This window comes from Balaenoptera acutorostrata, chromosome 5 (assembly GCF_949987535.1).
Source record: "Balaenoptera acutorostrata chromosome 5, mBalAcu1.1, whole genome shotgun sequence".
NCBI lineage: Eukaryota > Metazoa > Chordata > Mammalia > Artiodactyla > Balaenopteridae > Balaenoptera > Balaenoptera acutorostrata.
In genome coordinates this window covers 49,523,084-49,540,631 of record NC_080068.1, presented here as the reverse complement: position 1 = coordinate 49,540,631, position 17,548 = coordinate 49,523,084, and the positions used below count along the sequence as shown (strand labels likewise).

The following is a 17,548-nucleotide window of genomic DNA, read 5'->3' as shown; positions in this document are numbered from 1 at the left end:
CAGTTGCAAACTATTATACATAGAATGGATAAACAACAAGGTCCTACTGTAGAGCACAGGGAACTGTATTCAATATCCTGTGATAACCCATGATGGAAAAGAATATGAAAAAAATATATATATATAACTGGATCACTTTGCTGTACATCAGAAACTTAACACAACTTTGTAAATTAATAAAATAAATTAAATATATATATAAATATTTTGACTACTATTCAATGATTCCACAAGTGTTTAATCATGAAAAAGTCATTTATTTGACTTTATCTCACATTATAATTCTACAGAAGAATGCCAGATACTTTGTATTTCCTTCATGCCAGGATTGAATCCTTTAATCACTTCTTAGTCTATGTCTTTCCTAGGCAAGTGTATTTAACACCTATGCGTGGTTTCCTGTTAATGTCTCTGTTCAATTTAAAATGCATTCTTGGCTTGTAAGAAATTCCATGGATAAGCACACAGCTTATGTGGAAGTTCTAAAAAATGATAAAATGGAGTAGAATGAATCTTGTAGCAAGCAGCTGTAGGTATGTCAATACTACCAATTCTTAGTTGCACAGGCTAGCTGAAAAGACCTCTCTAGGACTTCTGTATCTACCTGCACAGGCTTGAACCCTCTGGGCTCGCTCCAAGACCAAAAAGGCTTCCCTTGGGCAGTGTCGGGTACATGTGAAGGGAATATTTTTTCTTTTATGTTTTAAAAGTTATTTTTATTGAGATATAATTGATGTAAGTTTAAGGTGTACAATGTGTTGGTTTGATACATGTATATATTGCAGTGTGATTACCATGATAGCGTTAGCTGGCACCTCTATCACATTACATAATTATCAGTTCTTTTTTGTGGTGGGAATGTTTAAGGTCTAGTCTCTTAGCAACTTTGACATTTTTTTAATGCCTTTTTTTTTTTTTTTTTGGCCGTGATGCGTGGCATGTGGGATCTTAGTTCCCCCACCAGGAATTGAACTCATGCCCCCTGCAGTGGAAGCGCAAAGTCTTAACCACTGGACCACCAGGGAAGTCCCGCAACTTTGATTTTTATAATACAGTATTGTTGTCTGCAATCACTATGCTGTGCATTAGATCTCCAGGACTTATTTATCTACTGGTTGCAATTTTGTACCCTTAAACGTCTCCTCAATTCCCTCACACCCAGTCCCTGGTAACTACCATTCTACTTTCTGTTTTTATAACTTCAGTTTATTTTTGGTTCTACATATAAATGATATCCTATAGTATTTGTCTTTTTCTGTCTGACTTATCTTACTTAGCATAGTGCCATTAAGGTCCATCCATGTTGTTGCAAATGGCAAGATTTCCTTCTTTCTCATCGCTGCGTAATATTCCATTCATCCATTGATGGACACAAGTTGTTTCCATACCTTGCCTACTGTGAATAGTGCTGCAATAAACATGGGAGTGCATATACCTCTTTGATATCCTGTTTTCATTTCCTTTGGACATTTACCCAGGAGTGGAATTGCTGGATCATATGGCAGTTCTATTTTTAAGTAATTATTTTTTTTTATGAATGTATGGTGACTTGGGGTCCCCAATATATTGTGGGAATATAAATTTGTTGGTTCTTTCTGAAAAATAACTATGTATCAAGAGTTTAAAAATATTCACCCTTATAGATTCAGTAATTTTGCTTTCAGGAACATTTCTTAAGGAAATAATAGAAATTTAGACACAGGTATGCAAAGATGTTTATTGTGCTTTGTATAATAGCAGGAAGAATGAAAGGAACAGAGGGAAGAAGGAAGAAAATAAAGAAAGGAGGTAAGGAGGAAGGAAAGAGAGAAAAGAGAGAGAGAAAAAAAATGAAAACAACATAATATTCAATAACCAGGGAGTATTAAATAAATTTTAAATAAATTAAATAAAGCACATAAATTTTGATGTGCTCCTATGATGGACTCTTTTGCAGCCAGAAAGAGAATTGTATTTATCTATAATAAGGGTTGATATCTTTTACACATAAAAGTTAGAAAAAATGTTAAACTAGCTCAAGAAAAAAAGTTAAACACTCCTTATGGAAATAATAGGAAAATGATATAAGTAGGAAATTTATAAAGAAAGAAAAAAATGGATAGTAAAAATATTTTAAAAATTCAATCACTAATTGTGATATAAATTTAAATTAAAAAAACAATAAGTTATTCTTTACTATAAAAATGGCAAAGATTTTTTTTTTAGACATCTTTATTGGAGTATAATTGCTTTACATTGTTGTGTTAGTTTCTGCTGCATAACAAAGTGAATCAGGGACTTTCCTGGTGGCGCAGTGGTTAAGAATCCGCCTGCCAATGCAGGGGGACACGGGTTTGAGCCCTGATCTGGGAAGATCCCACATGCCGCAGAGCAACTAAGCCCGTGCGCCACAACTACTGAGCCTGAGCTCTAGAGCCCGCAAGCCACAACTACTGAGCCTGAGCTCTAGAGCCCATGAGCCACAACTACTGAGCCCACGCACCTAGAGCCTGTGCTCTGCAACAACAGAAGCCACCACAATAAGAAGCTCACGCATCGCAATGAAGAGTAGCCCCCGCTCACCGCAACTAGAGAAAGGCCACACGCAGCAACGAAAACCCAACGCAGCCAAAAATAAATAAGGCAAAGATTTTATTTATTTATTTCTTATTGAAGTATAGCTGATTTACAATGTTATGTTAATTTCTGGTATACAGCAAAGTGATTCAGTTATACATATATATTCTTTTAAATATTTTTTTCCATTATGGTTTATTACGGGATATTGAATATAGTTCCCTGTGCTATAACATAGGACCTGTCATCTCTGCCCGAAGGGGTACAACTCTGATGCTCCAGAACTTCCCACTGTGTTGGCTGAGGCTTCTTTGGGTCTATATTATGGTTCAGATTCCCCCTGTGCCCAATCTGGCTTCATCCCATTTCTTTCTACATCTCTAATAAACGTCTTGCACCCCAAACTCCACTTTAGAATTTGCTGGAAGGTCACTGTCTACCCATCATGGGCCTCCTCTCTTAACAGAAGAATTTTGCTTAGTATTAAGGATCATTTCCCTCTGAGCCTTACCTGGACCCCCAACTTATGCTTAAACATTGAAACATATTTACTTAATGCCTTGTCTGTTATCATTTGAAGAAGTCTACAGACATGAACTTATATCCTTCTTTCATATACGTATTTGAATACAAAGAGCATCCTGATATACCCACTGTTGCCTTTGCCTGTCCAGCTGCCTTTACCCCTTCTTTTGGAAAGAGTATTTACATTTTTTCTTTTGGGGACTAAATATGTCTGTGCCTTGTGATTTTGATGGGATCCATCAAAGTGCAGGTGTACACATGCACACTCACTGGCCAAGGTGTGGGCACGCAATATAAGCCAGGCCAGTCAGATTATTACCTTGGGCATCTGAGTTTCAGGCAGAGTGACAGAACGTTGGGAAATGAAGCTGAGTCCTGCCATTAGTAATGCCTGAAGGGATGGTTCCTCCCTCTGTGAGGCCTGAGAGTTCACTCCTGGGTGAGCTACCCAGACGCTTGTAACAAATGTCTGTCTTAATAACTTCAGCCAGGGTCTATCTTTGTTGCTTGAACCAAAACCAAAACAATAACAACAACAACAATGAGAACAAAAAGACCCCAATGGATATATTTCTACTTTATAATCTTTACACATAGCAATCCATACAAGTAAAGAATATTTCTACAACACTCCTGAAATGTAGAGCACTGGGGGCAGTTAGAGAGAGGTGGCAATAAATGAGGGGTATTCTCAAGTCCCTACAATATCCATCAATCCCACTTCCTGGAATGTATTCTAAGGAAATAACTAAATGAGTAGTGAAAGATATATGTGCTAGGCTGTTGACCACAGACTTATTTTAAAAAATGAAATATAGAAATAATCTAGATATCAATGGGTACTTGTGGTCATTAAAAATGTAATGAAGGCTTATATGCATTATATGGAAAGATGTTTTGATATACTTTTAAGGGAACAAGATGACTATAAAACAAAATACCCCTTTTGTTTTTACAAATATATATTTATCTATATATGTAAATATGGGTAGAAAAAAATCTAGAAGTGAATATACGGAAATATTGACAATTGCTATCTGAATGGTAGGATTATGAGTCAGCCTTGTTTTTATATTTTTCAGAAATTTCCAAATTTTTTGCAGAGGTCATAGTACATCTATAATCAGAAATAATCAATGGACTATTAAAAAGCAATGTTCTTGAATCTTCAACAATGTAAAAATGTTAAGTAGAAAACAAAGGATAAAATACTATTTTTGGCATTGCCTTAATTATATTAAAATATTCACTGTTTTAGAAGAAAATACATAGCATATTAATGTGCTTTTCTCTGAGAGGTTAGATTATTAACGATTCTTATAAATAAATAAATAGATTGTGTATATACACACACATATGTAATTTATCTAAATAAAAATTAAAAGTAAAAAATGTTTTTAATTCAAACACAAATATAAACTTTGTCATCACATAGGACCAGAGGAAGAGTTGATTACACATTTAAATTCAGTCCCTTTCTGGTTAGTTTGTTTCATCTGACTGGGAAGGCTGATGATATGAAGGGTCAGAGGGACTTCCCTTGTGGCGCAGTGGTTAAGAATCTGCCTGCCAGTGCAGGGGACACGGGTTCAAGCCCTGGTCCGGGAGGATTCCCATATGCTGCGGAGCAACTAAGTCCGTGAACCACAACTACTGAAGCCTGCGTGCCTAGAGCCCATGCTCCGCAACAAGAGAAGCCACCGCAATGAGAAGCCCGCGCACCACAACGAAGAGTGGCCCCTGCTTGCAGCAACTAGAGAAAGCCCGCACGCAGCAACGAAGACCCAATGCAGCCAAAAATAAATAAGTTTATTAAAAAAAGAAGGATCAGAGAGGGAAAGAGAGAGGTGATCCGACTCAGCTTTGGATTAACCCTAAAACGAATTGATGGACTTGGCCTCTTTTTTCTCCCCAGTCCTCTCTGGGAGGATGAATTTGATTCGTGTCCAATCACTCTTCCAGCTCCCTTAATAATAATAATAATTATTATTAATATAATTTGCTACTGAAACTAGAATATCAATTGGGCATGCCCAGTAGCCATGTCAAAACTTTTCAATAAGGGTGTTAGCCCTTCCATTTTTTTTTTTTTTTTTTAAAGTATTTGTTAATTTATTTATTTATGGCTGTGTTGGGTCCTCGTTTCTATGCGAGGGCTTTCTCCAGTTGCGGCAAGCGGGGGCCACTCTTCATCGCGGTGCGCGGGCCTCTCACTATCGTGGCCTCTCTTGTTGTGGAGCACAGGCTCCAGACGCGCAGGCTCAGTAATTGTGGCTCACGGGCTTAGTTGCTCGGCATGTGGGATCTTCCCAGACCAGGGCTCGAACCCGTGTCCCCTGCATTGGCAGGGCAGATTCTCAACCACTGCGCCACCAGGGAAGCCCCGCCCTTCCATTTTTTTAAAGTTGCTTTATTAGATACATATGTAAGTAACTATTCACTAAATGTCTCTCCTATGTATAGACTTATACGAAAAATGAAAAATTACCCAAATTAATAATTTAACAGTGACAAAACAATTCAAAGTCTTTCCAGGATAGTATGTCACCATGTCAGAGGCAGGATGACATAGTAGCTACATGTGGTAGCCACCAAGATAGTCCCTAGTGATTCTTGCCTCTTGGCAACCCCTGTGTAGTCACCTCCTATATTGAACAGAGATAATTTGATAGCCAATGGGATGTTGCAGAGATGATACAGTGTGATTTTCCTAACACTAGGTCATAAAAGGCCTTGTGGCTTCCACCTTGCTCTTTTCTCTATTGTGGATCACTTACTTGGGGAAAGTCAGCTGCCATGTTATAAGGACATTCAATCAGCCCTATGGTGAAAACTACATGGGGAAGAACTGCATCGTTTCACCAACAACCAGTGCCAATTTGCCAGGTATCTGAGTGAGCCGCCTTGGGAGCAGACCTTTCAGTCCTTGCCAAGGCTCCAGATGACTGCGGCCCCAACCAACATCATGACTGTAATGTCATAAGAGACTCTGAGGCAGAACCACCCAGATAGGCTGCTTCTGACTTCCTGACCCATACAGACTGTGAGATAATCACTGTTTATTGTTTTAAGTCACTACATTTGGGGTAATTTTTTATGCAACAATAGCTAACCAATACTCTATGTCATGATATATTAGCATCTTTTTGTTTTCTTTACCTTCTGCTTCACCATCAGACAATTGAGAGGACAGGGTCTGGGGACCAGCATCTTTGGAAAGGAAGAGGGATGCTGAGGGCTAGAGACACGGGTACCAATTTGTACCTCACGGGGAATAGGGCACTCCTGCTGGGAAGATTTGGTTTTCTCTGTAAGTAGAAAGCAGGGAATATCTGCTAGAGGGAATGACAGGCACTAGAAAATACAAAAAAAAAAAAACAAAAAAAAAACAGGGGTAGACAGCATGAATGTGTATTGATCTGATCTATGGGACTCTGTTCTTTGTCCATCAATTCTCTGTGATCTAGAGGTAGAAATGATGAAAATAGCCAGCAATTGGGTAAAGCCTAAGGGAAATTTCATTAATGGCCAGGATATTCAGGGCACTGGCAGGGGAGACTAATGCGCCTAGTAGTAATGTGTATAATTTCTTCTACGTGAACACTGTGTTTAGTGATTCATACTGTAAAATTGCCAATATTTGACCATTTCGGCCTGCAAAAATTTCAATTTCATATAGTTCAACCTATATTAACTCTGTAAAGGGTAAATCCATATCTCCCTTGTAGAGGAGTTGGGATAGTTGACCTCATTGAAAGGAAAGAAGCAAATCTCTTTTAAAATCCCTTAAGATTAAAGGGGACTTGTCTCGAATACTCTCTATTTCTCAATGCCTGGAACACAGTAAACTCTTAAAATCTTTTAAAATAGATGTACATGCACATGATTTAAAAAGGAAAAGATAGAAAGTATATAGGGCTTCCCTGGTGGCGCAGTGGTTGAGAATCTGCCTGCTAATGCAGGGGACACGGGTTCAAGCCCTGGTCTGGGAAGATCCCACATGCCACGGAGCAGCTGGGCCCGTGAGCCACAATTGCTGAGCCTGCGCGTCTGGAGCCTGTGCCCCGCAACGGGAGGGGCCGCGATGGAGAAAGGCCCGCGCACCGCGATGAAGAGCGGTCCCCGCACCGCGATGAAGAGTGGCCCCCGCTTGCCGCAACTGGAGAAAGCCCTCGCACGAACCGAAGACCCAATACAGACAAAAATAAATAAATTAATTAATTAAAAAGAAAATCCTTAAAAAAAAAAAAAAACTTAAAAAAAAAAAAAAAGTATATAAAAGGAAAAAAGTCTCCATCTGCATTAATTGTTTCCAGCTGCAAGTAGCAGAAACCTGACACTAGACTAAAACTGGTTTAAATAATAGGGAAATGTATTAGCTCACTTATCAAAGAAATGTGAGATAGGGTTCAAGAATTAGTTGATTCAGTAGTTTAACACAGCATCATCAAGGACCAGATTTTTCCTGTCTTTCTACTCTGCTCTCTAATGCATGGGCTTCAGCTTAAGGCTGATTTCTTCCATAGTTGTAAAATGGAAACAGTTGGGCTTCACGCTCCCTTGTTTGTGTCCAAGAGAGAGAAAAGCTGACCTCTTGTGAATTTCTCCTAAGAGTGAGAAAGCATAATCCCAGAAGCTTCCAGCAAACCTCTCCTCTCATTTCACCAGATAGAATTGGCTCACATATAACAGGTCACTGTCAAGAGAATGGAACCATATTTCTATCAATCAGAGACATCCCTGGAGAAAAAGTCAGTTTTCCAAATGCATTTGGGTAAAATGGATATGGTTGAGGCACCCACAATGTTTATTACCTTGGCCTACACCTTCCCCATAAATCTTTTCACAGGGGCAAACACTATTAGCAGTTTCCTGTGCATCCTTCTGAAGACATTCTATGCATGTTCACTAAGAAGCCTTTCTTTCTCTGTGCTCTTTTTACAGAAATGATAGCATAGTATACACAGTCTTATACTTTGCTTTTTTCCATAATACATGACTGGTAAACATTTAATTAACAAATGGTAAGAACAAATATTTTGTAAGTCAGATGGTTTTAATCCTAATTATGCACTTTGCTTATTTGCCTTTTGCACTCCGCTAGCATTAAAGTCTCTCTCTCTTTTTTTTTTAAGCCTAACCATCAATTTCAGTTAGGCTGAGGGGGAAATAGGGAGGGGTTTTGTCTGGATTCTGGCTAGAGCATTAAACAGGATCAGGAGATCTTGGGTGTCAGTAAGACAGTGGCAGCAGGAAGGAAGAGAATTGCAAGGGTCAGGTGAAATACAAAACAACAACAATAGCGAAGGTATGTTGAGTGCATACACAGGAGATGTTCCAGGTTGTGATAAACATATACTCAGTAAGAACTGAGTTAGGTATGCCTGATCAGCTATCTCTTCACATCTGAAGATTCTCCTTCAAATGCTAAATGGAGGTGATTCTCTTAGACTTGGTAAGTAAAATTCCAAAGAGCTGCATGAAGAAAGATGTGAGTGCTAAGGAGGGGATGGTGTGTAACCAAGCTGGGTTTGAATCCTGGCTCTGCCACTTACTAGTGTCACAATGAGAACTGGACATTGGACAATTTTCTTAATGTCTCTCTGCTTCACTATCTTCATCGGTAAAATAGGGTGATATCAGAGGGCTGTTGCGATGATTAAATGAAACATGCATGCAAAATACCTTGCATGATGCCTGACAGAATAGGCATTCAATAAATCTAAACAGAAGTTGGATGGTATGTAATGACTTCTAGAGAAAGACCTACTCTTACAGTGTTTGATGTAACAACAGCTACATTGGTACAGTAATTTTAAAAATAAATTTTATTGATGTATAATTTTATTGATGTCTAATGATGATAGACAATAATACATACCCATTTTAAGTATAGAGATCAATGAGCTGTGACAAATTAATTCACCCATATAATCATCACTACAATCATGATACGGAACATTTTCACCACTCCAAAAATTCCTCTTGTGCCCTTTCAAGTTAGTCCTCCCTACCTGCGACCCCAGGCCACCACTATTTTGCTTTCTGTAAGTACATTCTGTGTTTTTAGCATTTCATATAAATGGAATCATATTGTATACACTTTTTTGTGTCTGGCTTGTTTTACTCAGCATAATGCTTTTGAGACCTATCCACATTTTGCATGTATCTGTAGATTATTTTATTGTTGAATAGTATCCAATTATACAGATATTCCAAAATTTATTTACCAATTAACCTGTTGAGAGACTCTTGGATTGTTTCCATTTTTTGGCTATTATGAATAAAGCTGCTATGAATATCCTTTTTGTGGATACAAGTTCTTATCTCTCTTGTGTAAATACCTCTGAATGGACTTATTGAATTATATGGTTTATTATTTAATGTTTAACTTTATAATGCCAAGCCGTTGCCCAAAGTGGTTGTATATCTTATATTCTCAATGACGATGCATCAGAGTTTCAGTTACTCCACATCCTCCCTAACAAGTGGTATTGCCAATTTTTCTAACTTTCATCATTTTAGTAGGTGGTATATAATTGTGGTTTAGTTTGCATTTCCCTGAAGACTAGTGATGTTGAATATCATTTCATGTGCATTTGCCCAAACATATCTTCTTTTATGATGTTATGTGGCTGAACCACACTGACTCCATTTTGTCATCTCATCTTAGGACCACAGTCCTACCCCCTCCCCTCTCCGGATGACTGAACTTTAGCACACTCACAAGGAATGCCCCCAAGCCAGATAAATTCCCTATTGACTTTTGTCTTTGCCTTCATCTGACATGAAAACTGGAAGAATGCCTTTTGCTGATGCAGATGGTTAATGGTCACGAGACACCCCCAGGGTCAGGAAAAAACTCCAGTTCCTGTCCATGTGGACATGCACCTCTCTAATGGTCAGATTCTGTTTTTAGCTTTGGCCATTTAAATTCCCCTGTACCTCTTTTAGTGGTGTGAAGTGCAGCTGCAAATGCCTCTGGACCTATTATCCACCCGAGCCTGCCTGTATGTAAGTTACCCACAATAAACTTCATAACTGTACTTTATGGAGTTTCTTACTTCGTTTTTCAGTCTCAAAGTTCCTTCTCAGTTTGGAGAATATTATTCAATATCTCTGCTTCCTAACAGATGCATGTGTTCACACATTTTGCCCATTAAAAAAAATTTTTTTTTGCCAGTGTTGCAGAATTTTCCCAGTCTGTGGCTTGCTGTTTCATTTTCTTAACATGTCTTTTAAGGAGCAAAAGTTTGAGTTTTTTTTTTTTTTTTTTTTTTTAATTTTTATTTATTATTTATTTATTATGTTTATTTTTGGCTGTGTTGGGTCTTCGTTTTTGTGTGAGGGCTTTCTCCAGTTGCGGCGAGTGGGGGCCACTCTTCATCGCGGTGCGCGGGCCTGTCACTATCGCGGCCTCTCTTGTTGCGGAGCAGAGGCTCCAGACGCTCAGGCTCAGTAGTTGTGGCTCACGGGCCCAGTTGCTCCGCGGCATGTGGGATCTTCCCAGACCAGGGCTCGAACCCGTGTCCCCTGCATTGGCAGGCAGACTCTCAACCACTGCGCCACCAGGGAAGCCCAAAAGTTTGAGTTTTTTTGATGTCCAGTCAGGTAGTGCTTTCTGTGTCCCGTGTAAGAAATCATTGCCTAACTCAAAGTCATTAAGATTTTTCCTATTTTTTTTCTAGAAGTGTCACTGTTTTAGTGTTTACATATAGACTGATCCATTTGGATTCAGTCTTTGTGTATAAGTGAAATAAGCGTTGAGGTTCTTTTTTTCTATATAGATATCCAATGGTTCCGGTATGATTTATTGAAAAGGCTATCCTTTCACACAAAACTACCCTGGCACCTTTGTCAAAAATCAGTTGACCATACAGGTATGGGCTCTCTATACTCTTTCAAAGGACTATATGACTGTACTTTGGCCAATTCAACAATGTGTCAATTGTTATAGTTTTTCAGAAAGTCTTGAAATCAGGTAGTTTAAGTTCTCCAACTTTGCTCTTCTTTTTCAAAACTGTTTTAGCTATCCTAAAACAGTTTCTGCATAAATGTTAGAATTAGGTTGTGCATTGCTATTTTAAAAAAACTCCGTGGGATTTCAATTGGGATTACACTGTATCTATAGATTGATTCAGGGAGAATTATTGTATATTTTAAAAATATTGAGCCTTATAATCCATGAACATGGTATATCTCTCCATTTAGGTTTCTTTTCTTTCAGCAGTGTTTTGTAGTTTTTACAGTACAGATTTTGGACATATTTTGATAAATATATCTCTATTTTATGTTTTTGATAGCATTGTAATTTTATATTTATTTATTTCAGTATCATAATGACCATATCTATGAGGTAAATATGAGCTTCATTTTATAAGAAAATGGGACTCAAAGAGATCAGAAGACTGGCTCAATATCATATGATTGGCTAATCTTGCTTCTGGAAATGTATCTTACAGATATGATTTCACGTGTTCAAAATGACAAGCACAAAGTTATTACTGCAGCATTGTTTGTAATGGCAAAAGATTAGCAACAATCCTGAATTTACCAATGCGACTGTTAAATAGATAACAATACATCATTAAAAAATACTAGGCAGGGACTTCCCTGGTGGCACAGTGGTTAAGAATCCGCCTGCCAATGCAGGGGACACAGGTTCGAGCCCTGGTCCAGGAAGATCCCACATGCCGTGGAGCAACTAAGCCCATGTGCCACAACTACTGAGCCTGCGCTTTAGAGCCCACGAGCCATGACTACTGAGCCCACGTGCCACAACTACTGAAGCCTGCGTGCCTAGCACCCGTGCTCCACAACAAGAGAAGCCATCACAATGAGAAGCCCACACACCACAACAAAGAAGAGCCCCTGCTCGCCACAACTAGAGAACGTCCGTGCGCAGCAACAAAGACCCAATGCAGCCAAAAATAAAAATAAATAAATTTATATTAAAAAATGCTAGGCAGTAGTATAAAAGAATGAGGAAGATAACTATACACTTATATAAAAGGATGTGCAAAATACATTGTTAAATAAGACAAGGTGTAGAATGATATACATAGTATGTTTTTCCTTTATGCATTGATAAAAAATGGAGTAGGGTAGAAAATAAGAACATATATATATATATTTGCTTGAAGTTGCTTAAGGAAACTCTGGAAAGATACACAAGATACTAATAAAGTATTTACTTCTTGAGGAGGGGTGGGGACTTTACAGATCGTGAAGAAGGTGGGAGACATTCTATACTCATTCATTCTGTAATACTTCATTATTTTTTTAAATTTTTTATCCATGTAAATATATTACCTCTGAGATTGCTGATTTTCCCCCAGTATCCACCTCTCATTCTTTCCTTTTATAAATAGGATCCTCCTCCCAAGTTTTAGTAGGGCATATTGGCACTATATAAGAGATGACAAATTCTAGCTAACCCTGCAACTAAATATGTTCATGTGACTCTTTGCAGTGGACTGTAAGCAGATGTGACATGGCTATGCTCATGTCACTTTCTTAAAAGGAAATTTTCCTTCCACTTCCTCTTCTTCACCCTTCCCATGGGATAGACCATGGATATGGTGTTGGTGAACCAGCTTTGATCAGAGCAGATGAGATAACAATCAGAAGCTGATGCAGCAAGAAGATAGCAACAAGGAACATGGACTCTTGGATGACCTTAAGAAGCATAGCTAACAGGTCTCTCTGGACTGCTCACCACCTCCTGGACCATTTCATGAGCGAGAAATGAATACCTTTTTGGCCACTGAGTTTTGAGGTATCTCTATTACAGCAACTTAGCCTATACTCAAACTAATATATCAGTTTTGAAAGTTGCATAGCTTATGGTATTTGGAAGTGAAGGAACATGAATCCAATTGTCCTGACTTCCAAGCCCCTGGTTTTCACTGTGGATGAATAAGGATGCAGCTATGCAATGGCTGATTCTGGTATAACAGAATATAACAGAGTATAACAGTGTTATAACAATGTTATATACATTTTATAGCAGAGTATAATAATGAGGCATGGAACATAATCTGCCAAAATTTATCATACCTACCAACCAATTCCACTCTTGTTGATCCAGATGGGACTAAATGAAACAGACAGAAGAAACTTGAAACTTGAAACGTTGGGGAATAAATACCCAGACTCTTTGTGGTGTTGCTGTTGTTCCCCATTGCCTGAACTCAACTAACTGAATCTAAGGGAAAGAAAGCCCTTTAAGTTCAGGTTCTCCTGTGGGCAGGAACATGGATATCCTCCATCAGAACTCACGATTACTACCCTATTTTGCAGTAGGAAAAAATGAGACAAAGAAAGGCTAACGTGCTCCATGTCACAAAGCTGGTAAGTGATGATCTGGAGTCCAAGTGCCGTGTTCTCCCCACTCTACCAGCCGCCCTCTAAGGTTGCTACACAGTAGCAATGCCAAATTACCTATCCTTCCCATAGCATCATTACCTTTGAAACCACTGAATCTTTGCTCATTCTCTTCCCTTGTTTGGAATGTCTTCCTTGCTCTCGCCCCTCCTCCAACTCTTTGATGAAGCCTTCCCTGTTCTGACAGGCAGTGAATAGCTCCTTCTGTGCTTTGAAATCCCATAATTCATACATCTTTTCTAAGATTTGGCCTATTTATCAGAGTTGTTTAAACATCTGTCTCTCAGCAGACTGTGTCAGAGAGCCATCCTCAGTAAAAAATTTTTTTAGTTCCTAGCACAGTGCTGGGCAGAATTAAAAGGTAGTCTAATCTCTTAGCAATTCTATTAGGGAGGAGCTATTACTAAACAGGTTTTAAAGATGAGATAATTGAAGCACTGAAAGGTTAAGTAATTTGCCCAAGGTCATACAGCTGTGAAGTATCAATAGTAAAGCCAGGGGCTTCCATGGTGGCGCAGTGGTTGAGAATCTGCCTGCCAATGCAGGGGACACAGGTTCGAGCCCTGGTCTGGTAAGATCCCACATGCCGCGGAGCGACTAAGCCCTTGAGCCACAATTGCTGAGCCTGCGCGTCTGAAGCCTGTGCTCCGCAACAAGAGAGGCTGCGATAGTGAGAGGCCCGTGCACCACAATGAAGAGTGGCCCCCACTTGCCGCAACTGGAGAAAGCCCTCGCACAGAAATTAAGACCCAACACAGCCATAAATAAAAATAAAATAAAAAAAAATTAAAAAAAAAATAGTAAAGCCAGGATTTTGAATCTAGGTTGTCTGGTTGTAGAATGATACTTAACTTCAAAATGAGAACTGAAATTCTGAAATAGCCTTCCTTGGTTGAAAGGATTTAAATTGTATATTTATTAAATATATATATATATATATATATATATATATATATATGCCTACCTGCCAAAAAAAAAAAACAAGGAGGGGGGGAATTTAAGGCACTGTTCCTAGTCAGTGAAAAAAATCAGGCAGAAGCTGGGTAAACTGATGATTTCATCCTAAAAGGGTTTCCTCAAACAGATGAGATGTTGGAATAAGTGACTTGAAGCTTTTGTGATGAGCGTAAATAAAATAACCTACCAACAATGGTAGGGAGTTCACATTCTTAAAAACTAATCAGCTGTTTTCAACATAATCATTTGCAAACAATATAAGTAAATAAAATTAAAAGCAATGAATAAAATCCTGCAGTCTGGTCTGGTCAATGTAACATAAAATGGAGAGTTGGTTTGTAACTGCCCTTATCCGGTTGGCAGCCCGTGGAGCTGTCTTTTCATAGGGTTTACCTGAGACCTCTTGTCCATGGGCAGTGCCGCTGTGTAATCCTCTCTCTGGGAGAAGGAAAAAAATGTCCATATCCAGAGAGCTTCAGACCGAAGTATTTCTTTCCCCCTCCCTTTGCATAGCACGCACGCACCTGGTAATCGTAACTCAACGCTTAGAGTGCCTAATGCATGCTTGACGTAAAATGGTGGTCCTTGTCTTCAAAAGATTTGAAGTCTAGGGGTAGAAACTGGTCCAAACGGAAGAGGTTAGTGCTCTGAGGGTCTGGGCCACAGGCTGAAGAGCCCCCTCATCTTTCTTTCACTGTGCGTACTTTCATCATATTCTCATTCCTGGTGGTCCCACCAGGATGCTGCGGGTGTAATTCAGCTTGGGTGGCCCCTAGCCCCTGGACCGCTCCCGGGGCAACCCAGCGTTTCCCTCGCAGCAGCTGGATGCGCGCCCGGAGCCCACCCACCCTTAGCCAAAGGCGGCGCGGCGTGCGTTTGAATCCTGCAACCCATCGGGGTCAGAGACAGCAGGAGCGGCAGACGCAAGGCCTCGAGAAACCTGGGTACTTTAAGTCTCAGGTCAGGCTCTGAGGCGCCCCAGTCTAAAAAGGTGGTTTGTCTCTCACCTAATTCAATAGGCCAGGCTTTTCCCTAAGGGCGCAATCCCGTGGGCTGATGACAGCCCTTCATCGCCTCACCACACCTTCCCGGCGCTTGGATCCAGCTGGTTCCCGGCCCCCGACCGGGAGCTATCCTCAATCACCTTGTCGTCGTGGACCTCTCCTTCCTCGACCCTAAGAGAGGCCGCGGGAATCTACAGCACCTCCCGCACACCTCACCGCCTAGCTCTTGCCGGGGTGCCGCGCCACCCGGCCTGCACCAGGACCCTGCCATTCTGCGCTCCACCCAGACACGCAGCGACGCCCCCGACATCTGCGGGAAAAGTCCTTCCCCTCCGCGGAGCAGTTTCCCATTCCCACGCGCTCGGAGTCGCACAGACTGGCGCCGTCGCCGCGCCCCCCAGCCGCAGACCCGCGCGCCCGCCTCCGGGTCTTCCGGTCAGTCTCCAGCGATCAGAAAGAGTCGGCTGAGCTTTCACGTGTGCCCAGCTCTCGGGTTACAGCCGGGGGAGGCCTCGGCCCCCACGCTCTAGGGCAGTCAACAGCTGCTTTAATTCTCCGGCGGGGGCGTCCTTTTCCTTCTCTGCCGCAGGCTGAGGTTAGTCGTCCGCCGCAGCAATTTCTACCGCCTCTTCCTCTCCACTGTGGTCACCTACCCGGCCGCACGCTACAGTGACAACTTCCAGCTGCCTGCCTTTTAATCTCTCCCTTAGGAAGAGAAGAATTGTGGAGGGGAACTCCTCCCTCGCGGGGGTCGGCCCAGCCCCACCTCGGTCGCCCACCGCTCTCCCTAGTGGCCCGCTCCCCTTCCAAGCCGGTTCCTCCGGGCGGGGCGTGCTTGCCTGGGGCTAACTTTCCGCGAGATGCTGTCCCCGTGGACCTGTCTCGCCCGTGTCCGATCTCCCTCTCCGCAGCCGCTCCAGCTACCAGCTTGGCGAAGCGCGTGGCGGGACCCGGGGCTGGGACCTCCGCGCCCAGGCTTTTACTGGGACTCCAGCACTTGGTGGAACGGGGGTGGCGGCCGGCCCACAGGCTGGAGGCTTTCGGTGGCACGGGAGACGGTCATTTCGGGACCGCCCACTACATTCGGCGAGGGCGAGCTCTGCGGCCTGGGCCTGCCGACCAGGGCTGGAGGCCCGCCCGCCTACCATCTTCCCTCCCACCGCCTCAGCCCGGGCGCGCAGGCTCACACCCCTTCCTGGGGAAGCAAATGGTCCCTTCCAGGCGGGTGGCCATGTTGTTCTAATAAAGCGGGAGGGGCGGCGGCGTGGGGAAGGTGGGGGGAGCAGATGCCGCTGGTTGCGCGCGGGAGCCGGGCGCTAGCAGAGCGCAGCCGCAAGGGAGGCGCGGGGGAGGCGAGCCGGAGCCGGAGCCCAAGCAGCAGCTAGTGTTGGCGGAGGGCACCCGGGCGCAGCTGGAGCAGCAGCCGCGATGGCCGTGGCCGTGGGGAGACCATCTGTGAGTGCTGGGGCCTCGCTTCCCTCGGCCGCTTCTCCTCCAGCGCTGGGGGGGTTCCCGCTTGCGGGCGGGGGCCGGCGGGGAATACTGGGGGCCGGGAGCTGGGGGCTCGGGACGGCTGCGGCGGTAGCTGTGGGTGTGTGCATGAATTTGGGCGCGTGTCTGGGGCTGAGGGGAGGGCGAGGATCCCCGCGGCTCGGCTACTACGTGATGCAACAGTGTATCGCCTCGTCGCGCCCCGATTCCCGGGATGTGGGAGAAAAAGGACCCTCGCCTATTTTTTCTTTAAGAGGATCCTTTTGGCCACGGTGTTTCTCGGCTACCTCCTTCTCCCCGCGCACACCTTTCCCCTCGTGACAGTCGAGAAAGGCGCCGGGTGTGGTGGGGGGGGCGGTTTCCTCCCGGTTCCCCCGCGCAGAGGGGCGACCAGGGCGTGGGAATTGTTAACCCAAGCGTTGTGTCACGCGGTTGTAGAAGCGGGTCAAAAATAAAGGGGTGGGATTGCTGGGTCGTATGGTAGTTCTATTTTTAGTTTTTTAAGGAACCTCCATACTGTTCTCCATAGTGGCTGTATCAATTTACATTCTCACCAACAGTGCAAGAGGGTTCTCTTTTCTCCACTCCCTCTCCAGCATTTATTGTTTGTGGACTTTTTGATGCTGGCC

At 42.4% G+C, this 17,548-nt stretch overlaps 1 protein-coding gene across 5 annotated transcripts in view; it reads left to right on the top strand.

The window, feature by feature from the left end:
- The first annotated feature begins 16,684 nt into the window (after positions 1-16,684).
- SEPTIN11 (septin 11) overlaps positions 16,685-17,548 on the top strand; it is a 92,963-nt gene continuing 92,099 nt past the window's right edge. For 3 of the 5 annotated variants that reach the window (XM_007165577.2, XM_007165576.2, XM_007165575.2), the window contains exon 1: positions 16,686-16,883. In XM_007165577.2, coding sequence (XP_007165639.1) covers positions 16,857-16,883 — 27 coding nt within the window. In that variant the 5' untranslated portion in view covers positions 16,686-16,856. Of the gene's footprint in view, positions 16,884-17,548 lie in introns of all 5 variants that reach the window. The other 2 variants (XM_007165572.2, XM_057547396.1) reach the window with 1 other exon arrangement.